The sequence below is a fragment of the Chamaea fasciata genome, unplaced genomic scaffold (genome assembly GCF_029207755.1).
Source record: "Chamaea fasciata isolate MVZ Bird 193981 ecotype frontalis unplaced genomic scaffold, bChaFas1.0.hap1 SCAF_2, whole genome shotgun sequence".
NCBI classification, from domain to species: Eukaryota; Metazoa; Chordata; class Aves; order Passeriformes; family Sylviidae; genus Chamaea; species Chamaea fasciata.
In genome coordinates this window covers 29,089,381-29,113,237 of record NW_027094087.1, presented here as the reverse complement: position 1 = coordinate 29,113,237, position 23,857 = coordinate 29,089,381, and the positions used below count along the sequence as shown (strand labels likewise).

Here is a 23,857-nt window from a genome sequence, read left to right as displayed (position 1 = left end):
AATGCTTTTCAGTTTTATTCTTCTTGGGAGGGCAGTGGCATCCTGACATGGTCCTTCACATCATCCAATGAAAATGCCAGGGACTTTTTCCAGGCTCCCAGCTCACCTGGCAGTTTATGGGACTAAATCCTGGAGTAATGTTGGCTTGGTTGTAGTGCTTTGGCAGCCTGCAGACATGGCATTCCCAATTCCAGACAGCTTTGTTGGGTCAAGACTAAAGTAATCAGTGCTAACAGAAAGGGAAAGGAATGAGATGTGAAACACAGACCATAGGATGACTGATGTGTCAGGCTGGTACTGCACAGTATTTGTGCAGACCAGTCAGAAATGGGCATTACAAACAGAGCTGGAAAACAGTCATAGTTACAAACATGATTTCCCAGAAAAGAAAAAGTCTCTTCAGAAAAATAATGTAACAGCTTCAAAAAACAACAGCAGCAACAACAACAAAACAAACAAATGCATCTAGTGATCTTTAAATCAGCTTTTCCATTGGATAAATATATTTGAAATAGTTGTACAGTTCACAGTGGCATAAAGTTCTCTTGATTGCTTGAGTGCTTGAAAATATCTCATCAGTAAAAAAATACCAGAGCTGGGGGAGGAAAACCCTCTCTCTGAATTCTGTCCATGGGTAAATGCACAGGTTTTGGCAGGCATCAGGTCTCTGGATCCATGGGAAACTGGCAGCATCACGGGACTGCAGATCACAAGTCAGGGGATGGAGGATAAGAGGAATAGTAAGGCCCATTTTCCTGCAAGGAGAACAGAATGAGCAGTTGAACAGAAGTCTTCTCCAATACACCTTGGTGCAATGACAGTGCCACAGAGGCAGAAATAATCAGGTGTTCTGGCTTTGTCTTCCATGGGTACAGTGAGTGCCACAACTCACCCAGGAGAGCACTGTGCTGTGAACAGGCAAGCACAGGCCTTGTTTTTGCCTGTGTTTTAAGCAGAAAGTACAAGTTAAACTTTTGCCATTATGCCAAAGCTGTGACACCGGGAAGCCATGAATAGCCAGTGACTCAGACAAAGCCACCAATGTAGACACACAGCTCTGGCCACGGCTTTGGAGTTACATCACATAGTCTTTGGTATGATTCTGCTAATGCAAGCCATATTCATGCCACCAGCTGGTTAGAGACCTGAGGGGCAGGGTCCTATACAAAGGCAGGGCACCTTTCTACTGTTCCATTTTTCCCTGCTGTCTTGTTGCCTTTTTTTTTTTTTTTTTTTTTTTTTTTTCCTGCGTGCTTGTTAGTATGTGGGGCAGGGAAGATGAAACACAGCTACTATTTCTTTTTTCCAGTCAGTATAAGGGGTACAGCAGCTAACACAAATTTTCTCTTGTCCACAGGCTGTTGGCATGTTATGTTACAGCTCTTGGCTGAAGAAGGGCAGGCTGCCTTTTATGCACATAGGAGACTGCTCTAAAGGGAAAGTAGCCTCCTTCTTAGCCAAGCCCTCTGCTTGGGCTGATGTAGACAAAAATATTCAGGGAATCATTACTCACAGAAAGACAAAAATTCTCCAGGAACCTTCCCTCCTCCTTCTCCCCATTCTTAAGATGTGGAAGTCAGTCCCCTTACAGGTCTTGCAGAGCAGAGTGGGAGCAGCACAAGAGGTGCTCTTAGGGCAGAGGCTCATGGTGGCCACAGGCAGTCACTTACCCTGGCGTCGTACTCGAGGACGAAAGGGGGAAGATCAATCTGTTCTGGGGGTATGGCTGTGAACAACTGCTGAAGGCTTTCCACATAGTGGATTTTGTCCTTTAGCCCTGAGACTGTAAAGGTTGTGAAGAACCATGCTGAGACCTGAAAATAAAACCCCACAAAAACCAATTAACAAGGTGCTGCTTCAAAACCTTCCAGTTCAGTGTAATAATACTCCACAGTGAAACAGGCTCGAGTTGAACCTGAAACACTAAAATCTTTGCCATAACACAACAAGGTCAGGAAGTATGCACCACCAACTGCTAGCAGGCAGTGTCTTGAGAGCTTCAAGCTACTGTTTTCTGACTCTACACAAATGCCAGCTTAAGGTCCCTTTCTACAGCCCAAGAGTGACAGCTATTCTGCTATTTGTCCTTAAAACCCCATCAGTATAGTGGCATGCTTTCACTCCAAGTTTAGCCAGTTCAGAAAATTACCTGTTTGACTGTCAGAAGCATTTTCAATCCTTTACATTCAAGTTTTTACTTGAAAGAAAGGCCAGCTAGAGTGAGAGAAAGGGAGACTTGGCTTTTTAAAGATTATACTGAAATCTCCCTTCTGCTTTGGGTTGTCTGAGTGACCTTTTGTTTTACCACCTTTTTTATCAAAACCTTATTAATTTAACTCTAAAAGAACAAGTCTATCAACTTTTTCTACAAGATTTTACTTTAAATATTCACACCTCTGTCTGTTTTGGGTACAAACAGGGTATGGAAATTTTGTTTTTGAAGACCAGTAAGACAGCAATCTAATCCTGCTTAGATTGACTGCACAAGCTTTACCTTTTCAATCCACTTCCTCCAAAATTAAGTACTTTATTACTTATTGCTTATTTCTTTTCTGTTCTTTTCCTGGCAGACTGAAGGAAAAGAAAAAACATGTTCTACAGGTCACAAATGCTCAGATTAGGGGTCAATCACACAGTCCTGAGCAACCAGCTCTTGCTGACTCTTCTTCAGCCAAGGGTCAGAGCAGATGACCTCCAGAGTCCTTGACAATCTTGACCATTCTGTCATTCTGTTTGATAATTTTGCTTTGACAACAGGAAGCTTACAGAAAAGAAGCAACACTGCAAGAAAAGCCCTGAGAAAAGCAGGAGTTTCAAATAAACTCTTAATATTCAGTCAATAGAAGTGATCTGCCTGAATACAACATTAAAGAAGAAGTCAGTTCCTAAAAACTGTCCTGGAATAACTGTGCTGCCTCCTCAAAACAGCTTACTGTAATGAGAAAGGAACAATGAAAAAGAGAAAAGGAGGTGAAGAACATGACAGAACATTTGAAATCAGTTCATTATTTTGAGGGCAGAATTAGAGATTTACGTTACCAGAAAGCAGGGAGATGGATTTTACTGGCATCCATTATTCATTATATTGTTCTAACAAGACCTCTTATGAGTGACAGTTTAATGGGTGAAAAATACCTTCTCAATCTTGCACCAAAGTAGCATGGATTTCAAGGTGTGTTATGAATGACAATCATTAAACATAATTCCTATGGATGTTTAATGTATAAAAGCCTAATGGGAGATATATTTGCAGCCATCACAAAAACTGCTGTTGAGAAAAGTGTTTTTTCTTTTTCCCCTTCTTCCTCTTGTTATACAAGCCACTGCAGAGCTTGGTGTCTTACCCAGGAACCCAGAGAGAAGGGAGGGGGGCAGAAATGTTTCTGGAGAATTTTTCTATTACTTCTATTCTTGATAACCACAGGTTATAGAAACAGTAATACAAGAGCAGCTATTTTCTTACTGGTAACAGGACATGAAACTTAAAATTACACCAAATCTCTGTCAATGCACTGAAAGTAGAGTAAGTTATACCAGAGCAGCCAAAGAAAGTTAAACATCTAGACATCTGCTGAAGTTTCTCTTCATTTTTCTTGCCCTGATATTCTGAATCTAAATAAAATTTTTGGCTGTCAAAGTCACTCTGCCAAGCTATAAACCCACAGGTATATGTATGAGACATCTCCCACAAAACCCCAGCAACTCAGATTAGGTGCGTCACTAATCTCTTGATTTGGGCATACCTCAAAGAGAAATTTACTAAAATTTGGGATTTTTTTTTCCAATTAGAATGATCTTGTGTAGAAAAAAAACCTAAGGGATTTGCAACAACATTTCCATTGGCATCTGATCTCAAGAAACTGCTTTTAGGACCGTTATAGAAAAACAAATCAAAAATTGTTTATGATAAATACAAAGAGTATGATGATCATGAATATCTAATCTGAGTCTTTGGGTATCTTTCAACTTTGAAACATTCTTGATTCACAGCCAATTAATGGAAGCAGAATTACTCTGGGTGAGACTGTTTCAGATCCAGCAGTTTATAGCTCAGTTCAGAATACAAACTCTGAAAAAGTTTGGAGAGCACTCAGAAGAGGGGAGCTGGGAGGATTCACATAAAAATGCCTCCAAAAGCCCTTTATTTATCTATCAGCAGCTTGATCAAAAACAAGCAGGAGAACTTTGCATGCAACAGTACAAAGGAACTTGTGATGGCACTTCATGGGTACCTTGATCTGAGGCCTGGCAGCCAAGTGCTCATGCAGCAAGAGCCACTCCAGCCTACAAAGCTGTTGACACCCATACTACAATTCGATGACAAGCACAGCTCCATCTCACACATCACAAGAACACTCAAAGCATGAGGAAAGGCAGGAGCACTGTACAAAAATGTGTGCACAGTGGCTCACCCTGCTTCAGTAACTCTGTGCTTTAGGGTAACTGCTGAACCCTGCACACCAGCTCCATGTATTCTAGGCAGGCAATTACACTCAGAAAACACAGTTTACATAGAAACTGAAAAAAACCCCATTGTTGGCACCTGGAGAACTGTGCTGGTTTTCTAGGGATGTATGATTTTCCAAAAGACATGATCAAAAGCCTCTTGATCCCTTTGAGCCCATAAATGAGCCGTCTCTAACAGATGGCAGGATTCAATCCTGCTGTGAAAGGGACAATTTATACCAGACATTGAAGATCTGTGTACAAGGGTGATGTGTTTGGGAAGTCACACGAATACACAGGCCTTCCTCCTGGATTTGAGGCATGGGATATTTCCTACTACTTCTAGGGAAGGAAGGAAGGAAGGAAGTGATCCAAACATTAAGACGAATGTGCCAAATCTTTTTGAAGAAATTTGAAGTTTTTGAGCTAGCAAGCTTCCATGGAGACAAGAGCCTTGAAAGAACCAAAAAAAAGGAGGGGAGAGAATAAACAATCTCTCTTAGCAGCCATCTTCTTCACCATGCTTTCTGCTGCATATTCCCCATCATGTTTCACAAGCTGATAGTCCTTGCAACAGTCGGAAGCAATCCTGCTTGCCTTCCAGTTACAGAAAAGACTGGCAGAAAGACATGGACACACATTCCCTTTTGACTCCAGCTGTGCTGCCAAAATAGGATACAAACCAATACTATTTCCAGCAAGTTTGAGAACTCTGTGTCTCTTACCCTCCCTGCTGCCCACCAACCATCTATCTGCTTCATCTACAGGTCTGTTGAGTCCCACTGCAGTTTCCAAAGGGACACACAAGATGGCAACAGACACCAGTGAGGATGAGTTGTCATCCAACAACAACAACAACAGAATGTTTCTCAACTAAATAGAAATGCATGGAAAGAGAGGAGGGGGGTGAAATGCTGCTGAGAATCTAAAACACTAGTACTTCCTAGCTTCAGCTTTTCCACTCAACTTTGTGACCTCAGTAATGTTCTATACCAGCTTCCACATTTTTAGGAGCATCAGAGCTGGAAGCTCTAGTTCTAGGACACAGACCTCTGATGTCTATCCTGTGGGAGTAAATAATAATCCAAGAGAAACTGGAAGTTATGCTGTTGGGAAGCCTCAGTCTTATCTCCATAAAAACAAGGAAGCTCCAAGTCTCACGGTATCTCAGCTGTCCACAGGCAAAGAAAGGACTCTTTGGAGATTTAGCAGTCAAAGAAATCCTTGCTGAACATGTGCAAACAGATGGGTTTTTCCAGGCATATAATTTTCTCAAATTTGATTAATGTCAGCAAGAAGCAGAATAAACACAGAGGTTAGTCTGATGTGAACATGGAGGATCAGATTTCTGTTTTAATTAGACAAACAAAAATTCTAGGAAGGGCTGCTGCTGCCACTTAGTTCACCTGAAGTACTCATACTGCTGCTTTAGGAGTAGTGGATGTGAGGTCCAGAAGGGAACCAGCTCCATCTTCTGCTGCCCCACACAGATCCCAGCCAAGGGTAACAACTTAGTGCATGACAAGTTCAGGTTTTTTGCCTCCTGATGGATTAACAAGATTTTTTCTGCACTCCATCAAAGGCATTCTTCCCATCTTTTTTTGCTGCTCTCCACTCTAACTCTGCCTAATCTCACTGCTGCCGGAGACTGCTCTCTGCCCTTCCCAGGGCAGCCCTGAGATGACACACAGGACACACATGATACCTCTTGTGGTGAAAGGAAAGATGAAGCATCCAGGAGATGAACTACACAAAAAAAAAAAAAAAAAAAAAAAAAAAAAAAAAAAAAAAAAAAAAAATTCCCTGCGTGTTTGGTCATGGTGGTTCATCACCCTGCCAGCCAGACAGCAGGAAAAATGACAAGATGTTTTCCTTGGAAAGAAACAGGATTCAAAGCTTCCACCTCTCTCTGGTAAGAGCACACAAAAACCAGGGCACAGACAGTGTGCATTGCATTGGGGTTCAGCTTCTCACAAAGCTTAGAAGATTGCAGCTAGATCAAAGATGGGATGAATTTCAAGTTCTGACTGTGGATCCAGAAGATACTGCCTAATTTTGGGAATCTTCTATATACAATATATTCTATATTCCCAAAATATCTCCACATTCGTCACGCTACAGGCTTACGTGCTACTCCACCAACATGCAAGACAGACTTTTCTTTTTTAAGATTTACCTCACCTTTGAACGAAACGTTGGGTGGACAAAATACAATGCTTTCAAGTTCCTCTTGTACCTGGTTTAGAGAAAGAAAAAAAATATTGAAAAGTGAATTCTAACTAAGATCACCTACACAAGCCAACTGTCAAAAGAGACCATTTTTCTTAAGTGCCTGTGATGTAGTTTTGTAAAGTTAGATCTAATGTTAAGGGCAGACACCAAAAAATTAAATGTAAAGGAAAAAGAAAAATTTTTAAAAAAGCAGAATGGTGATTTTTCAGTTAAAGACATCACAGCTTTCAGTCTTTCAAGTAGGAAGTGAAAGTAAGTTAAGGACAAATTATGACTGCCACTATTACCCAAACCTCCCCTCTCACAACCAGCAACACACTTTAACAAAGCCAGGCTCCAAAAGCTCCAGCTCTGGATTGTGACAGATGAGACAACCAGAGTGCCTCCCTAACAGCTCCAGAGGGAGACGGCAGAGGACAGAACTTCTGGTTAAAAAGATGGACTTTAGAAGGAAAGAAAACATCTCTTCCTTCTTCTTGCCTTTGTTAGTTATTTAGGTCTTTGCCCCAGCTAAATTCGCTCAGAAATAAATGGGAAACCAGATACAGGGAATAACAAATATTTGCCTAGCACAGAGGAAGACTAGAACATGTTCTTTTCCTATTGACACTCACTTGGCATCAACAACATCATAGAGTTTCTTCAGGAAGTTAGAGTCTAGCTGATTGTAATCATTTGTGAGCGTATGGAAGTACACCAGGACATATTCCTTCACTGCAATATGATCCATGACATGGATGAAATACAGAAGAGCCTGAGGCAGAAAGAAACAAAATTTATATTTGCAAAGAACTCTTTCACAGTTGCAGTACATCTTAATATACTTCCCTTGTTTCACCTAAAAATCAGGAATCATAAGGCTGGATGGCATTACATTTCAGCTACAAAAGCAAGGCCAACATTCCAAGTCCTCAACCTGACTGTAAAAACTTGGAAGTCTTCTGTCTATCTGACCTCACAGATGGAGAGCCATTCTTGCTGTTTCCCTGAAAAACTCCATTTAACTCATTGCATTTCACTCTTCACATCTTGGCAGTTCTAGAAACACAGTAACTCTCCTTCTTCTTCAGGAAAAAAGGAGTCCATACTAGCTCTGTTTTTTCTAAAAATAGCCTCATTGAAAAGTGTCAGCCCAATGCACACATAGCTCTGCATACACATTTTCATCTGCCTATAACAATACTTTCTAGTTAACATCTTAAGTCTTCTACAAATGATGTTTCTAGTATTAACACTGAATTATCCTTATAATCAGACTTTTCCATCTGAAACATTCATATGTAACCTACACAACTCTAGTTTCACAAAGCCTTACCTTCTCCATGTCTATCAATGTTACAGGGATATTCCTTCCAACCACCACCATCACAGTGCGGCCACAATTATCCACACCTACAAAAGAAAGAAAAGATGTCTCAGCTTCTCTCAGTCATGCCAGGTTTTGTTGCTGGGCCCTTTCAAATTGGGAGAAAGAGCCTCAGCTCAGAACCTTTGCAATGCATCTGGTTTCCAACAGAGGAAATATGCTTAGGTGCTGCTCTCACTATACCAGTACCTATTCTGATAAAAAATACCTCAGGTATCACATTTGAGAAACTTAAGGACTGGAATTTTATGTTGCCTGTGTACTCCATATTTACCTAATCATCAAATAATAACATGGGTTTTATTAAAAAAACCCAAACCATTAACTTGCAATTCTACCACCAAAGCAAAATTCTTCCTAGAAAGCAGGCTCTGAACTCCAATGCACATATTCCCAGATCACGCCTCATGGACCTCCTGCAGCCCACAGAGCCTTGTCTAAGGCAAACCAGAGAATGGAAATTTGAAGCTACTGAGCAGAAGGTATCACACAACCTTGGTATTTACACAAAGATTGATTTTCATGAGGCCTAAGAGATCAACCAAAGTGCTGAACAGATTTTCTCTCCAGAAACACAGCATCCAGCATGACCTGTTCTATGTGCAAGTGCAAGAAAAATAGTTTTACTTTAAGACAACATAGATCAGTCATCAGTACCCGGAACTTACCTGTCTGGTACAAAGCTTTAAGAGAAGCAATGTCAGAGAGGTCTTCAGCTCTTGCCTGACACAGCCAGCGATTATAACTAGAAAGTCAAAAACATCTGGTCAGATCTAATCCCCCTTTGGATCAGCAGTATAAGCCTGAAGAGGTATATGGGAGGGGAAAGACAAAACAAGGTTTTTCTGACTGAGCCCTCTCTGATGTTGCCGTTTTCTGACCTATGGAGCAACTATCATGTTTTTAAAGAAAGAAATGTTAAAGAATAAAAGTTAGTGTCTTAGTTACACACCTAATGATTTCACTCAGGCAATTAATACATACCAACTCCTAACTATAGTGGCATTGCAATTGGGCTGAAAAGACCTCAGAGGTTTTTCCATTTAAACATGTCAGTGTTTAAAAGACAGAAAAAAAAAAAAAAAGAAAATGTCCTTTAAAAGCCTAGATGTCAAACACAACTACGCAGCAAACAGTTTTATGAACAACTGGCGAACAGCTTAGTGCCTCATCTGACAAAACAAGCCAACACTAAACCTCAAGAGGTGTCCAGCATGGAATTACCTTCTAAAGAAGTGATCATGCACGTTAGGGTTACCAGAACAGGGAGGGGGAGAAAGCCTGAGCCTTCTTTTATTTATCAAATGGAAGAAAAGTGTTTTGCTATCTGTGCAGAGCCTCAGGAACAAGTGGGCAGGATCCAAAGCAGGGGATCCCCCTACAAAAAGTGGCGACAAAACAGTGACATCTTGTGGCAAACGGGTAAGGGAGCTGGCTGGATGCACTGGGTGTGCTAAAGGGTTCATCACAAGCTTCCCTTTTTCTCTTACTGTCCTGTCCCTTCTCCCTTCAGACCAAAGAGGCGACTACATCAATCCAGGGTGACATCAGGCTTTACCTGTATTGGCTTGCTGGAAGATGAGGCTTTAGAGATAACAAAACCATCATTCATATGGGTTGGTCCTAACTAACACAAATATTCACATGAACAAGCAAATTCTCACTTCCTCTGATGCTGTTTCTGCAGTGCTGCCTCTGACAACTGTCCCTGCAGGATGAGGCGCCTCTGCTTATCAACGTCTCCCTCCATGCGGGCAAAAGCATGGGACCCAATGAAAGACAAATCCGCCTCCAGACCCTCTTCATCTGAAGCATCTGCAGTAGAAACAAAGATGGTATCAAATGTTTGGGCTGTGTACAGGACAGCAATGCTGCTGATGAACTGGGACATTTCCCAGTGAAACAACACAGTCGTTATGCTACAGACTAACACAAAACCCCCAAGGGACCACAATGTGGCTCTGGTACCTCCCCAGTACCACTGGCAGATCACAGCATGTGATTGAGGACCACTCCCTTAAAATGTTGGTTTGCCTGGAAACTAACTGGGAAGTCCTAGTCATCAGCTCATAACAAAGGGTTCACTCACCCAAAAAAACAAGTTCTGGAGAGAGAGACTTCAGCTTTACAGCCTACCTGAGCTTTACAGTCATGGTACTTGTCAAAAGTGGAAAAATCAGCACGCAGAGGCACAGAAGCTGCAGCTTTATTCAGTTAGAAGTTGTACTGTAACAAGGGCTCACTTCTTGTATCACTGACACTTCCTGAACAAACCCTGCAATGATCTGAGTGTAGCTATTTTTATAGCACAGTTTACAACAAGGCTGGCTGATGAAATAGAAGAGCACAGGCTCACTTGCTGTGGCAATACCAGAATGCTCCACTGAATTGATGTCATCCTGGCATGTTGCTAAGACTTCTAGCACTGTCTCTCTGGGCAGTCTGGACAGGAACTGAGTTTTCCCTTTTTGCATGACATGCTACAGTACTAATGGAACAAGAGTGCAGGATTCCACTATACAAATTCACTCTTACACATGCAAATCCAGTAATTTCACAAATTATTAGCTGGTGGTTGAATACCTCACATGGTATTGTCAGCCACGGCAGCAAATATTAAATAATTCAGCCTTATCCCAAGTAGCTATGCAAAACCAGAAAATCGAAATTAATTCCAAGTTATATGCTTTGGATGGTTTAAGGCTGTAAAACTTGCACATTACTGCTTAACAAGCAAGGCAGAATGTGTCTGCTGTGTCCCTTAATACACTATATTGTTTTGCTACATGTATCTCACCTCCACCCTGATATCTACCAGTGAACTTCGATAGCCATCTCCAGACACAGATCTCTGGGTTCCCCTAGTTATTTTATATCTTTTAGGGAGTTTCTGCTAGTTTTCACTGCCCATCTACTAGCTGGATGGATTGTGTCCTTGCTGGATCAATAGGATCTATCATTTGAGACAAAATTTGCTAATACATAAACAACACTTTGCTAATACACAGGACAGACCGTTAACCATAATACCTTTTTCAATAAGGGGCTGCACGAGATTCTGCAAAAACACCTTCAAAGATCCTAATCGCTTTGGGAAAAAAATTACAAAGGGAACAAACTACCAACCTCTTCCACCAAGAAAGGAACAGACAGAACAGTCTACTGAAAGTTACTGCTGGGGAACACAAGAAGCCAACAAGGCAGCTTGAGAAGTGGAATCATTATAACCTGACTTAGGGGAATTGAGGTGGGAAAACACCTTTCTCCTTCCTTTTCTGTTTCTCCCACCGACTTTCTCACAGAGAGATACTGATGCCAAAGCCCAGTTCCCAACTCACCATCTGGAAGGCCTGGCTTTTCAGTGATCCTGATCTGCCGCTCCGGTACCACCGGCTCCCCTTCCGCATTGCCAATATCTGCAGGGAGGTAAGGCAAGGACCGCACCTCTTCTTCCAATGATCTTGGGAAATACAGAGGCAGCAGCTTCTGGTAAGTGGCCTACAAATAAAAAAATACCTGAAGGGTCTATCACACACCTGTGTTCTTCGCTTAAACATCGCCTGCCTCTGCAGCAGGGAGCTTCTCAGCAGTTTGGAGGCAAAGTACTGCCTCCCTCAATGGTAACTTTGGGCTGTGAGCTGGGAATACTTTATCAAGTAACCTTAATTGAGGTTAATTTCTTGGGTTTTTTTGCCACACTGGCAAATGACTTTGAGAGGACTTTGCTAAAAGCTGCATGAACTCGGGTAGATTGCAGATACTTCAGCTTTGTAATGAAGTTAAAATACACATGGACAACAGATTTCAGCAAATGTTGCTTGTGTTAAAATGCACCACAACACAGATCACCTTTAGTGATCTGCTTGAGAAAAGAAGCACCAACCCAACAAGAAAATCCCTCCCCACATGAAGAAATATAGTGAAAATCTCTACAGAATATATTACTTCATGGGTTCTCTCCAACTGATTAGCAATTTTATGACCCCAAACAAATTAGTTATTTTCCTTATCCATATGCCATAGAACCTGAATACAGTGTGGGTGTTCTGCACAGGAACAAATCTGATGTACAAGGAAAGTCAATATTCAAACTGCCTGCATCTCTCAGCACACAGATCACTGAATGTCAAGTCTGCTATTCCAAGAAGCCAGCAAGCACTGTTTCAGATCTTTGCAGGTGACCTGTAGGAATGCTGAACTGGCCCTCTTCAAGCACATCTTTGTGTAAGGAGGAAACTTTGTGTGAGGAATTTCCTTTCTGGCTAACAGATAGCATCCAGCACAACTGCATGCTATCACCTCCCCTACTGCCTCCTGTCCACAGCTCAGCAACACTGAAACAAAAAGCAGAAAGATTCCCAAAGTGTCCATAGTGACTGCTAAGAGCATGAACAGTCCTGGAAAAGAGGCTATGCTAAGAAGGAGACGGAAGGATGCTGCAAGACCAAAAGTCTATGTGATCTGAAGGGGAAATCCAAATCCAGCTTTACTGCTGCAGAGAAAATCAATCATGCCCAGGAATTTTGGTGGAACGAATGCCAAGAAGATACCTCTTCAAGCTCAGAGACAGCAAACACCACCTTCTCCAGAGTCTCTCCATGAACCTCCAGAAACCTCCTAACTGTGCCTGCAAGGAAGCAGATTAAATGTAGTTAGTAAAACAGAAGGAGGAATCTACACACACAGCTACAAGTGAAGAACTCAGAGTGCAGAAGAGAGATACATCTCTCCTCATACTAAATAGCTCCACAGGCTGTAGGCAAGTGTGGATTAAGTGGTGGTTTAACACACCAAATGGATTGCTGGGCATATTGGAAGTTCCATCTCCACTCCCTCCCGATGCTGACTTTAGAGACAGAGACAAATAGAGATAAATCTCTCTGATTTTAGCTTACTAGGCATTTCTTAGACTGTGAAATGTGATTTAGTGGCCTGGAAAAATCAAGCCAAATCCTTCCTTTATTGAGTCCTGTGCAAACTGCTAAAACCAGACACTCTTAGAACAAGTCACTCTGCCCTAAGTTATCAGCAAAGCAATATAAGCAAGCTACAGCAGAAGCTGGTTCAAGGCAGGCTCAGCAACACAAAATCTCTGGGGTCAGCTGTGCCAAAGAGGCATACAAAAGTTTTATTTGTAAATCATGAGAGAAAGTGTCCAAACAAATTGCTTTGTATGGGGGTATTTTATCAAGCAGCACAGAGACAACAGAAGAGAGCAATAAAAGAAGTTATCTACAGAGAATACTTTTGTGGGAGTTCAAGAAACAGCAGAGGAAAAAAGGAGCTATTTTCAAATACTTCCTGTGTACCACTGCACACAAATTCCTGTGTAATCATGTTGACCTGTGACATTACACAACAAATGCAGGTGTGCAGTTCCACAGCAAACAGTTCTGAATCTATGTGAACACGTGAAAAAGGCAAAAGAGATGGAGGAAAGTAGGAACCAGTATATAACTATATATACAAGAGTATATAATATTCTTGTTTGAACATTTTTCTATACTTTATTTTCAGCCTAGGATATTTTCCGATTTGTTTTCGGTGCTCTTTATTTTTTCTTTAATATAGTTTCCTCTTGAGCACAAGGGAATTTGAAAACTTTTAGCAATGCTTTTTAGTAAGAATTTCCATAAAACAAATACCAAGCGTAAGAACCATTTCCCCTTGTTTGTTCTGAACTGGCATGGTTTGATGCTTCTTATTTTGGGAGACAGCTGATTCCTTTTAACCATTTCCATGCCACTCATTAGTTTACAGACATCTATCACACTCCCCTCAAGCCTGTTATACTCCAGTCTGAAAAAGTCTTGAGTTCATTTTGCTATTTCTTGCCTTTTTCTATTCTTGTGGACCTCCTCAACTTCTCCGTCTATTATATTCTTTTTGAATGTGCAGCTTTAAAGGGGGAACAAAGCGATGATTTATTGCATAACATTCTTAATTTTGTTGTGTCTTACTCGGCTTGCTGTGTCTTACACTTAGCTGTTGTTTTCATGGAACTATTATCATCTCGATGTTTTGCTGCCTATAATCAGCCCATCATTTTGCATGCAAAGGCAGAAGCCTGTAGGAGTGGGTCAGTGGGGGAAGGATATCACTTTACATTTGGATGTGCTGGTGACACTAAAACAGCAGATGAAATTCACTGTTGCTCGAATCTGTCTGTCTACAAGTATGCAACAGTAAGGCCTCATCTTTGCTATTAGGAACAAATTTCTATTACCAGCAAACTCTCTCTCTTTTAGCATCTTTTCCAGGTTATAAATGAATACATTGAAGAATTCAAGTTCCAGCACAGATTCCCATGGATCTTTACTGATGAGATCCCAGGGATTTTTACTGAGAGAAAGGATAATTTGTTTTTATCTTCCATTTTCTGATCAACAATGGAATGCCTTGCCTTTTTAATGAACCACAGCCCCCTAAAAAAAAAAGGTTTCCCCATTTCAAGAGTGATCTGTCAGAGATAAGTGACCTGCTGCGTGCTGCTGTCCAGTCTATGCTGCTTCCCAACACACTTACGCAGGGCTATGTGAGTTGCATCCTCCAAGGGGTAACATCTTTTCAGGGTGTTAATGACACAAAATCCTACGGAGCACATTGCCTGTTCCCTGGAATCCAGAAAAAGAGAAACAAATGAAGAGACAGCTAGGTGCAAACAGTTGTCTGTCAGGACAGGAGGGAGCACCATTAATTTCTTCCCTGGCTCTTAGCAGCAGTAATCCTTTCAGGTTGTTGCACTAGGATTCTTCCCTGGCAAGATGCACACACCCTCATTAAGTAGGGAAGGAGGGAACCATTAATTATTCCTCACTGCTTCCTCTGGTGCTTGTTTTCAGATTTCTCCCTCTATCTCAGCTACGTTGTTCCTACAGTTCCTCATATCCTGAATTAAGTTCTTCCCTGAAACTCCCTTCAATCCTTACTCAAAATACTTCTGTTCCTGTTTAGGACTGACAGTAAGGAGAAGGAGGGAAAAAGAAGGTGCTCTTCAATGCATACACACTACTGTTTGTTCACCTGACCAGTGATTTTGTTTTGTTAGAGGTCTGGGCACTGGCCAAGGTGGCTTACTCCATCTTAGGTATGATTAGACAACCATCAGAATGGAGTGACACATACTTTAAGACCAGTAAGATGCTTCCAGCACTGAGCCACATTTTCAGAGGAGTAAAGCAGAACTGTTGCCCAATCAAAGGACTTTGAGCAAGCTCAGAGATGGTAGACAATTTCACAAACATCAAAAGTTACTCTAGAAAACAGCTTGACTGAAAGACATTCAGTGTACAGAAGTATAAGAATTTTTAAATAGTTTTTAACGTTTCAGTCCAGGCCTAAATTTGCTCGTAACTTCTGAGGCAGAACAAAATTGGCAGATGCTAAAAAACATAGCTGTAATCTTGAGTATGAAACAGTTGCTATTGCACTGTAACACAAAGTCCAACCCTGGAATAATTGATCTTCCCAACCCTAAAAAATTGTTAGGTATGCTTTCTGACATTGCTCTTGCTCAGGTGTATTTTGTGATTGCTACCACTACAACACTTGTCACACGAGAAGAACAGAACACAGAAAAATAGGAAGAAAAACTGTTAGTTAAGAGGAAGTAGAAAATACACAGACGAAAGGGGAAAAACCCACAACCCTAGCTGCTGAAACTGTAGATTTAGAAGTAACCCAATCCTCAGACTCAGAATTTTAGCTGTCTGCTGTACAAGGGCAGAGAAGCCAAACATAAGAACTGACAGAGCAGTCAGATCTGCTTGTGTGGGTGTGTCCATATGGTGGCAGACACACATGAAGTTGCTACTGGAGCAAGCTCCGTTAACACTTGTTGCAGCACAGAACCCAAAGCAATTATTAATGTTCCTCCTTTGAGGAAGGGAATGCTGCACAGCTCCAGCTACCCCATTTCACTGCTTGAACAAGCCCAGATCTCTCTGTGCATTTTGTCTATGCCACAGCAGAGATAACCAAAGGCATGAAGCACACCGCGAAACCACTCCTGCTCTCCGGTCCTTAACCAGACCCAGCACACACGAGAAGACACTCGCAGAGGTGAGACCTTTGTGCAGGGCCGAGCTCCCAGCCCAGCTGCGGTGTCACCCCCGTGTGGGCCATGCTTACTTGGCGAGCTGCAGGACGTTGCGGTAGCAGCTGTAGAGGGAGCTCTCGGCCGCCGTGCGGTACCGGCTCTTGTACTTGGGGCCCACCGTGTGAATGATGAAACGCGCGGCCAGGTTAAAGCCCTTCGTCAGCTTGGCCTCGCCTGTCCTGCAGCCTGGGAGAAATAAAACACGACAGGAAGTGATGTCCATATCTTACATGTCATGGCAAAAAAGCCAGAAGCATTCAAGCCCTAGTTTTCCTCCAGTCAGACAACTCCACTTCATACACAGAAACTGGTGTTTTAGACATCAAATATTAAGGAGAGCATCCGATCTCATACCAGCTGCCTAGCACCTAGTCAGGCTAAGGAGGTGAGAGCTGTGCTCGTTCCTGTCAATTTTAAAACTACGCATATAAAGACTAACCAGATATTGCTAGAATTTCTGTCTTAATTGCAGTGTTCACTATGCTACTTAGAGCAAAGGAAGAAATGATTTAGTAATGTGCAGACAACACATGCACAAGTATACCACACAGCTAGCAATAATTCTGAGTTTAACAACTTGGTTTGGGGGGGACTGCTTTTTGGATAAAATGACTCTAAGTTCCTTAACCAAACAAACCAGTCATTGGCAAAGCTGTTAAAACTGAATAGATAATATACTTGTTTAATTTATGCTCCCAGACTGAGGTAGCTTGCTTTGTTTTGCAAGTTTCTTCATGTCCACAAGGCAGACATATGATCCTCATGCAGCTCATACTCTTTGGACAGACTAGTTGTCTGGTCTCAAGGAAAGGAAGTTCAAGCAATACATTTAATTGTTCTGTTCACAGCACCCTCCATTTACATACTCTAGGAACAGATTCTGTGTTTGAAATCTGTTTTTCCTTCAGCACATGGAAGAAAAGCCTACTAAAGTCTACTAAACTTCTTCTTCACCTAAATCTGATCCACTCCAGGTCTGGACAGCTAAAGAAGTACTTCTAGCCTCTTTCTTTCCCTACCCTCAAAGACAAGTATTTTCCAACCTCCTTCCCTCTGCTTGGACAGCTGCACTTCAGCTTCCTGATCTGACAGAAAACCAGTATTTTCTTTGGATTAGCTTTCAACCTGATCTTATAGGTTGCTGGTGCCCACAACAGGGAAAGAGACTGGAGGAAGCAGCTGCAGCCACCCTTCAGGCAGCAGTGCTGCAGGAGCTTGGCTTAAGCTGCCCATTGAACAGGGATGCTCATCTCTCCCACTCCACTCCTTCCTTGTAGCGCTCAGGCAAGCTAGCAACATGCATGAAAGCATATTTTACGGGAAGAGACACTCCAGGTTGAGAATCTTCCTCACCCAAAACTTCAAGCATATCTTTTTAATGGCAACATCAAGATGCCTTAAAGCCAGCATCTTGTAAAGTTTTTGATCCAACAAATCACATCATTAGCTTCTATAGATCTCCATTGTGCTTCTTCTGGATTAATCAGAAGGAAGAAACACCATACTAAAACTAAGCATACTCTTCTGAATTCCTGCACAACCTCTAAGACAGCTCAGGAGAGTAATTAAATAACCACAATATGGAAAAAGTCAAACCAATGACTCAAAACAATGTATCAGATATCAAGTTACTTTTCTTTTATGTGATCCCCACGCCTCACAAACAGCAAAGAGCAAGCAAAGGCCTGTAGGAAAAACTTGGGAAAAAAAGAATGAAGCAAGTCTGATTGAGGTATAGTTGTGAATCCAATAGGGGAACCAATAAATTCAGAGAAGCAGATGTAGCATTGGTAATCTTTAACTATATTCAGATCACACTTAATACTTCCCAATGCATTCTGCCTGGAGGTGTTTATACAACTTATAAAACTAAACTGACCAGTAGGTATTACTCTTATTTTAAGATACAAGGGGTGAGGGGAGCTACACAAGTCAAGGTCTGTGGCAAAACTGGGAACAAAGTCAAGATCCCATTTCTCATCTGATAAGATTTCAGCTATTAGAATAGCTTTTCTCCAACTTTAAAATGGAAAGTCTGAATCCTCTACATCATGTGTTTGACAGAGAAAAAGCATCACTGGAGCTGGAAGACTTCTGCCACAGAAGGTCTTTATTAGACTGCAACAAGTAATTGTGATTAAGAAACTTCTATCAACAGCACCTCATCAGCAAGCCTGCCCCTGGCTGTAGTATTTCTGCAGGAATCAAAACTGATGCTGCTCCCAGGAACATACAAGTTTAGCTGAGCCTTAAAGAAGGCACAGGCCTTCAAAGAGTCAGCATGTCACATGCTTTCAGTTCATAATTTTCCTTGGAATCTATGAAATATGGATATATACCAAATAGTAGGAATAAAGCAGGAGAGACCTAACTGAAAATGTGTTTTACAGCTTTAGAACACAGACCATGCATTCTCACTTTTTCAGCACAAACATTCTCCAATGAAAAAATGTCAAGGCTAAATGGAAAAGAGGACAAAAAGGAAGCAGAGGTGACAAATGAATCCTGAACTGATTTCTTAACTAAGCCCTCCACTCACTTCTGCTACTGCGACAAATATACAAATATAGGGGTGCTCAAATGCCAAATCTGTAACCCAGCCTCTCTTTCCTCCCCCACACAACATGTCAGTAGGGTGTCACAGAAGAACTGATTTCCATAAAGCTCTTGGCACAAGATTAAAAGAGAAATGTCTTCATACGGAGTTGTGAACCTGCAGAATCCATTACAGGGAGAACACATAAGTGTTTTCACTGTGGTAGAAGATGCAAAACTATGCATAACTCAGCAGGGTAAAAGGGAATTTAAGACGCTGAGCAAAACAACTCCCTACAGAGCTGACAGATCTCGGACTTTAGGACTCCTTGAAATGCAGTCCCTCTCTTCCCACCTCTCAGTGCACACAAGAAACCCAAGAGTATTTTAGAAGAGTTCTGGCATATATAGCAGGGTCCTAACTATTCTACAGCACCTATGGTATTTTAATTTCCACCCACAGCACACAGTGTTATGCTCTGTTATAAAATGGTTACTCTTCCTCCTGTTTTATTTCTAGGTTACTCAAAAAAAGCAAGCTGAATCAGCAAAGAATGTTTTTGTAGAAACAGGATTTCTATTCAATTGTAATTTAAGCTACTGAGAGTTTATATTAGAAATATTGCTCTTCTAGATTGATTTTGTTACTATGTAAGGAGACCAAGCTGTTATCCAGCGTAAGCAGTACCACAAAGAGACCTCAAAATTCAGTTCAGGACCGTAGTTCCAAGAGATGTGAATTTTTATCTGTAAACCATATTAGACTTCTGTATGACCTTGGATAACTATAAACTCTTGTTCGTCACATAAATAAGGAACACAAAATAAGGAAACTCTTATTCCCACTGCCTGTTAGATGAAAAGAAAAGGCTGAGTATTCATCTCCCATTATCAGCAATAAACTTTGTTAATACTCTAGGCAAAACTCATCCATTTCTAGAATAGCCTTGCATTAGGGCTGCTCTTGTAGCTTTCCAATAAAGCCATTTGTTGTACACAAGAGACAAATGAACCAACCAACTTAAGCAATCACAAAGATTTTATTTAGACATGCAGTGTTTTATCAATTCATCTATTATTATCATATCCTTCTGAAAGACTGTGTGTATATTAACATTCTGAAAGAGGATACACAAAGTGCATGACAGAATCCACTTAATTTCTTCAATGGTAACTTCAGTTTCTGCCTTTCATAATATATACACACTGAACAGGATAAAATCTCAAGATATACAACACTGGTCCCTCGAGCAAAAGCTCTGATAAGCTAACTGCTCAGAGTGGCTTCGGATAGCAATGGGAATTATTATGTCACAAAGTAAGGGCTCATCAACTCAAATATCTGCCAGAGGCTTTCAATTATCTGTAATGTGAACAGCAAAAAGAGACTAGATTGGCAGGTGTTTCCCATATTTTTTTCATGCTGTTGAGGCCTGGGAGAAGCTCAGCCCTTTTTCATTCGTGCCCCAATCCTGATGCTTTGTACTATGCAAGGACAGGAGATTTCAGTAAGATAAAAATGTTTCTGGCCACTTACCTTTGAGCTTCTGGAGCTCATCCTTCAGGTCAGGCCCAGCATGCATGAATATACTTTCAGATACTGGGTTCTTATCCGTGAGAGTCTCATTGCTGGTGTTTACGATGGCCGTGCAGTTCAGTAGCGCGACATCTCCTTTCCTGAGGAAAGAGTTTATTGCAGCTTGAATGTACAACTGAGCAGGATATTCTCAAATCAGTGCTGACAAGCAAGGAAAGGCCAAGTTCCAGGAAAAGCATGAACAGGACTCCAGTGCTCACACAGTGTGGCGTACCCTGACGTGCTCACCAAGCAGAATCGTCTTTCGCCTCTACCTGATGGAGACAGACTGCATGCAAAACGTCAGCTCCTGAAAGAGCCCCAGCCTCAGCAGAAACTCAGGGATGTTTGTGGAAAAGGCAGTGTTGCAGCTGTATGTAGGGCAGCTCAGGCAGCAAACACACAAAGCAGCTTGTTAAACTGATGGAGTGTAACACTTCCAAAAACCCACCTATTTTCTCTTGGGGGTAAGAGGACAGTCCTTGTGTTTTATTACTTTCAAAACTTAAACAATTTTTTCAATGTACTTCTTTATTTTTGCAGACAGACCATCCAGGGCACCTTACAGCTGCTGTTCCTCAGACCCCTGTGGGTCTAGACTGACGCTGCAGCTGGAAAAGTTTTCTTGTCTTTTGTTCCCAAATTGTGAACCCTCCAGTTGATCATGTTCATTCTGCTGTCCAAAGATTAGACATGCAGAAGATAAACAAGGCACAGATGCAGAAGAGACAATGGAGTAGCAGAACTTTGACCTTCTTTTTGTCACAGCAGCAGCCACTGGGGATTTTGGGATCAAAGAGCATAGGAAGGGAAATAAAGATTCCCACGCACAGGGAGAAACTAAACTAACAGTTGAAATTGCACATATTTGTTCAAGCCATAAGAGATGTTTAACCTTTTACTCGTCTCTTTCTTTACTCTCTATTTTACTCCTCTCTTTCTTTACTTAATTGATTTCAGGAAATCCATGAACAGTCCCATTTCCTGCATGTATTAACCAGAAAGAGGTTCAGGCTGATGCCTGAATCTGCATCCCTGAGAAATCCTTCTCACTTCACACTGATTAAGTTAAGAGTTATTCACCTAAAGAGCAGGCTCAAGTATCTGAGTTACACTGGTGGAGTAAGTACAGCACAGTATACTTTATTAATAGATTTCGGAAGAAAGTCATGGAGACAAAACACAGAATGGAGGAAGGAGGGGCAGGAAGAGCCAAAAGCAGGCCACAAGAACCACAAGAAAGAAAAAAATACTGATTCAAAACAGAAAAGTGAAAGCAGAATAACATCAGCAAATACAGAAAAAAGCTAGTAGACAGCAAAGATATTTTTTAAAAAATAAAAACCTCATATCCAAGTGCCCAACTACGTCTTGATACTAAGCATACAGTATCTCAGTAGGAAGTACAGCTCCAGTCTGCTGCATGAAGGACTGCTATGAGCACAACTTATGGTGGAGCAAAATCCCAGACTTTCAAACTTACAGTGAACAAAAAGATTACTTTCTTCCCAGATCTGTAATGTTTGATTCAAGAAGAGAGGATTTAGAAGCTTTATTCTACAGCAGTGATGATTGCATGAAGGTATGGATGCTGCAGTAAATAGGAGAAGTGATGACTGACACACAAGAGCCACATCAAACTTACCACAATATTATTTTTTCATTGATGTCTTTCCTGTATGGAAAAGGCGATCTAACATCAACTTGAGCTTTTTCAACAGGACTTTGGTGACAATCCAGTTGCTTAGCCTCATAGGCATCACTCCAGCCTGGCAGACTGTCAACATCCACAAACTGGGAAGGAGCACCCAAGGGATCCATGGAATGGAAACAACAACTCCCTTCCTCTGCTAACTTGTCACACTCCAATTTTCACTGGAGTCTTCCAGGTGCTTTAAAAGGGAAAAAAAAAAAAAATCAGGTCACCAGCTCTCCCCTAAAAGTAGTTGTCCCATGGAGCCAGACCTTTCACAAGACTGCAATGCAATAACAGCTAGCAGACCACAGAAAAACAGATTTCCCACTCACTTTCTCTTTTGCCACCTGTATGCAGTAAGGCAGATACTTGCAGTGAGACAAACCTCTTCCAACAATTCAAGGTGAAAACACCTCTACTAAATTGATCCAATTGACTTGTGAGCTGGCATTTTGGAAATAGCAAGAACAAATTCCCAAGTGCAGAGAGGAACCCAGTCTTTCTAAAAACTGTTATTTCTTAATCTAGACAAAAACCAAATTTGTAGCAGGGAATGTATAATCTATTCTTTCAGAGATACTGGTAAATACATAAGAAAGAAAAAAGAGCTGCCCAAACCACAATGCTCCTAACCCCCCAAAACCCCAAACCTTAGAAACAAACCAACAAAATCCCTTTCTCTCCCCGAATAATAACAGCCCTTGCAGTTCAGTGAATTCTGAACTGCTGCAAACAAGACTTACTTTCACATAGTTCCTACAGCCATGCACTCAGGCACAAAACCCCTTCACCCAAATCAGTTTTGCAAGAAGGAGTAAAGCCGTAAATTTGAAGACTGGCCCAGTGAATTTTAAGACTGAACTCTGCCATCTGACTGATTTGAGGTGACACGGGTTGCTAGATGAAGGCTCAAACGTGCCAGTACTCACTTTTCAGCTGCCAGCAGCTAACGCTTTGGCTCTTACATTTCCGTAGTGACTCCTGAACTATCCTAGTGAGTCAAACTAGCACAGACATCTCCAGGTAAGTAACTTCAGTTTGCCACATACACACCCACTACTTAACTCCTTATACAGGTTCATAATTGATAATAATTTAAAAACGAACGCACCCACAAAGAGTAATTGGGAAACGCCACTTACTAAGTACGTTCATTAGCCAGGGGAAAACAACACAACAAAACAAAACAACCAAGCATCCAAGCTCACGCTGACTGGTAATAGTGGCTGACACTAGGACAAAGCCGTAAGAGCATCTAAGTAAGATTTTCGCTGGGAGAAAAGGCAGTGAGGGAGAAAGGCGAGGTAAGCGCGGCTACACCGGCCCCAGCCAGAAGCTCGTCCACAACAGCATCTTCTCCCAGCTGAACAGCCAAGCCCAGGGTCTGGCTACGGCAGCAAGGGGCGGGCGAAGCGGGGCGCGCACATCTCCGGGGCATCGCCCCCACGGTCTCTGCCGGGCCCTCCCGCGGCCGAGGCGGCTCCGAGGGGTTGTCAGGCTCGGAGCGGGGCACGGAGCGCTGCGGGCGGGGGCCGAGGCACCAGTGCCCGGGACGCAGTGCCGTGCCCGTAGCGGGAGGAGAACCCGCCTCTGCCGCCTCTCCCGCCACACGGCTCGCAGCCGCGATTCCGGCACCGCGCTCCAGCATCCAGCGGCCCCCGCCCGGCTCCCACCGCGCTCGCCCGGCGCAGGCCGGGCTGCGTCCCCGGCACCGCGCCGCACTCACGGGCACAGCCGCAGGGCCGCCGCCAGCCCCGCCCGGACAGAGGGTCCCGGTCGGCGCCGGTCTGGCGACATCACCCAGGGCAGCTCCGCGTCTGCCGCGCTTCCGCTTCCCTTCCCGGGCGGGGCCTCGGGGCTGCGCCGGCAGCCGGGCCCGCTCTGACGCACTTCCAGCGCGGCGGGCAC

General features: G+C 42.4%; 1 protein-coding gene across 1 annotated transcript; it reads right to left on the bottom strand.

Moving 5' to 3' along the window:
• On the bottom strand, positions 1–23,780 carry GDAP2 (ganglioside induced differentiation associated protein 2). The gene is made up of 14 exons (XM_066175528.1): positions 23,676–23,780; positions 21,899–22,145; positions 20,215–20,354; positions 16,175–16,328; positions 14,570–14,658; positions 12,595–12,671; positions 11,383–11,542; positions 9,709–9,859; positions 8,713–8,789; positions 7,994–8,070; positions 7,293–7,432; positions 6,628–6,682; positions 1,671–1,814; positions 1–755 (listed from the first exon to the last, which is right to left on the bottom strand). The coding sequence occupies exons 2-14, from the start codon at positions 22,072–22,074 to the stop codon at positions 708–710; spliced, it is 1,488 nt and encodes a 495-aa protein (XP_066031625.1). The 5' UTR covers positions 22,075–22,145; positions 23,676–23,780; the 3' UTR covers positions 1–707.
• Between the last annotated feature and the right edge of the window lie 77 nt (positions 23,781–23,857).

Excerpts from the sequence above, each read along its gene's own strand:
- GDAP2 (XM_066175528.1), bottom strand. The coding sequence starts at position 22,074 with ATGGATCCCTTGGGTGCTCCTTCCCAGTTTGTGGATGTTGACAGTCTG. Across the intron at positions 20,355-21,898 it reads AATGAAAAAATAATATTGTG|GAAAGGAGATGTCGCGCTAC; the intron begins GTAAGTTTGATG and ends CTCTTTCCTCAG. Across the intron at positions 6,683-7,292 it reads TATGATGTTGTTGATGCCAA|GTACAAGAGGAACTTGAAAG; the intron begins GTGAGTGTCAAT and ends TCTCTAAACCAG.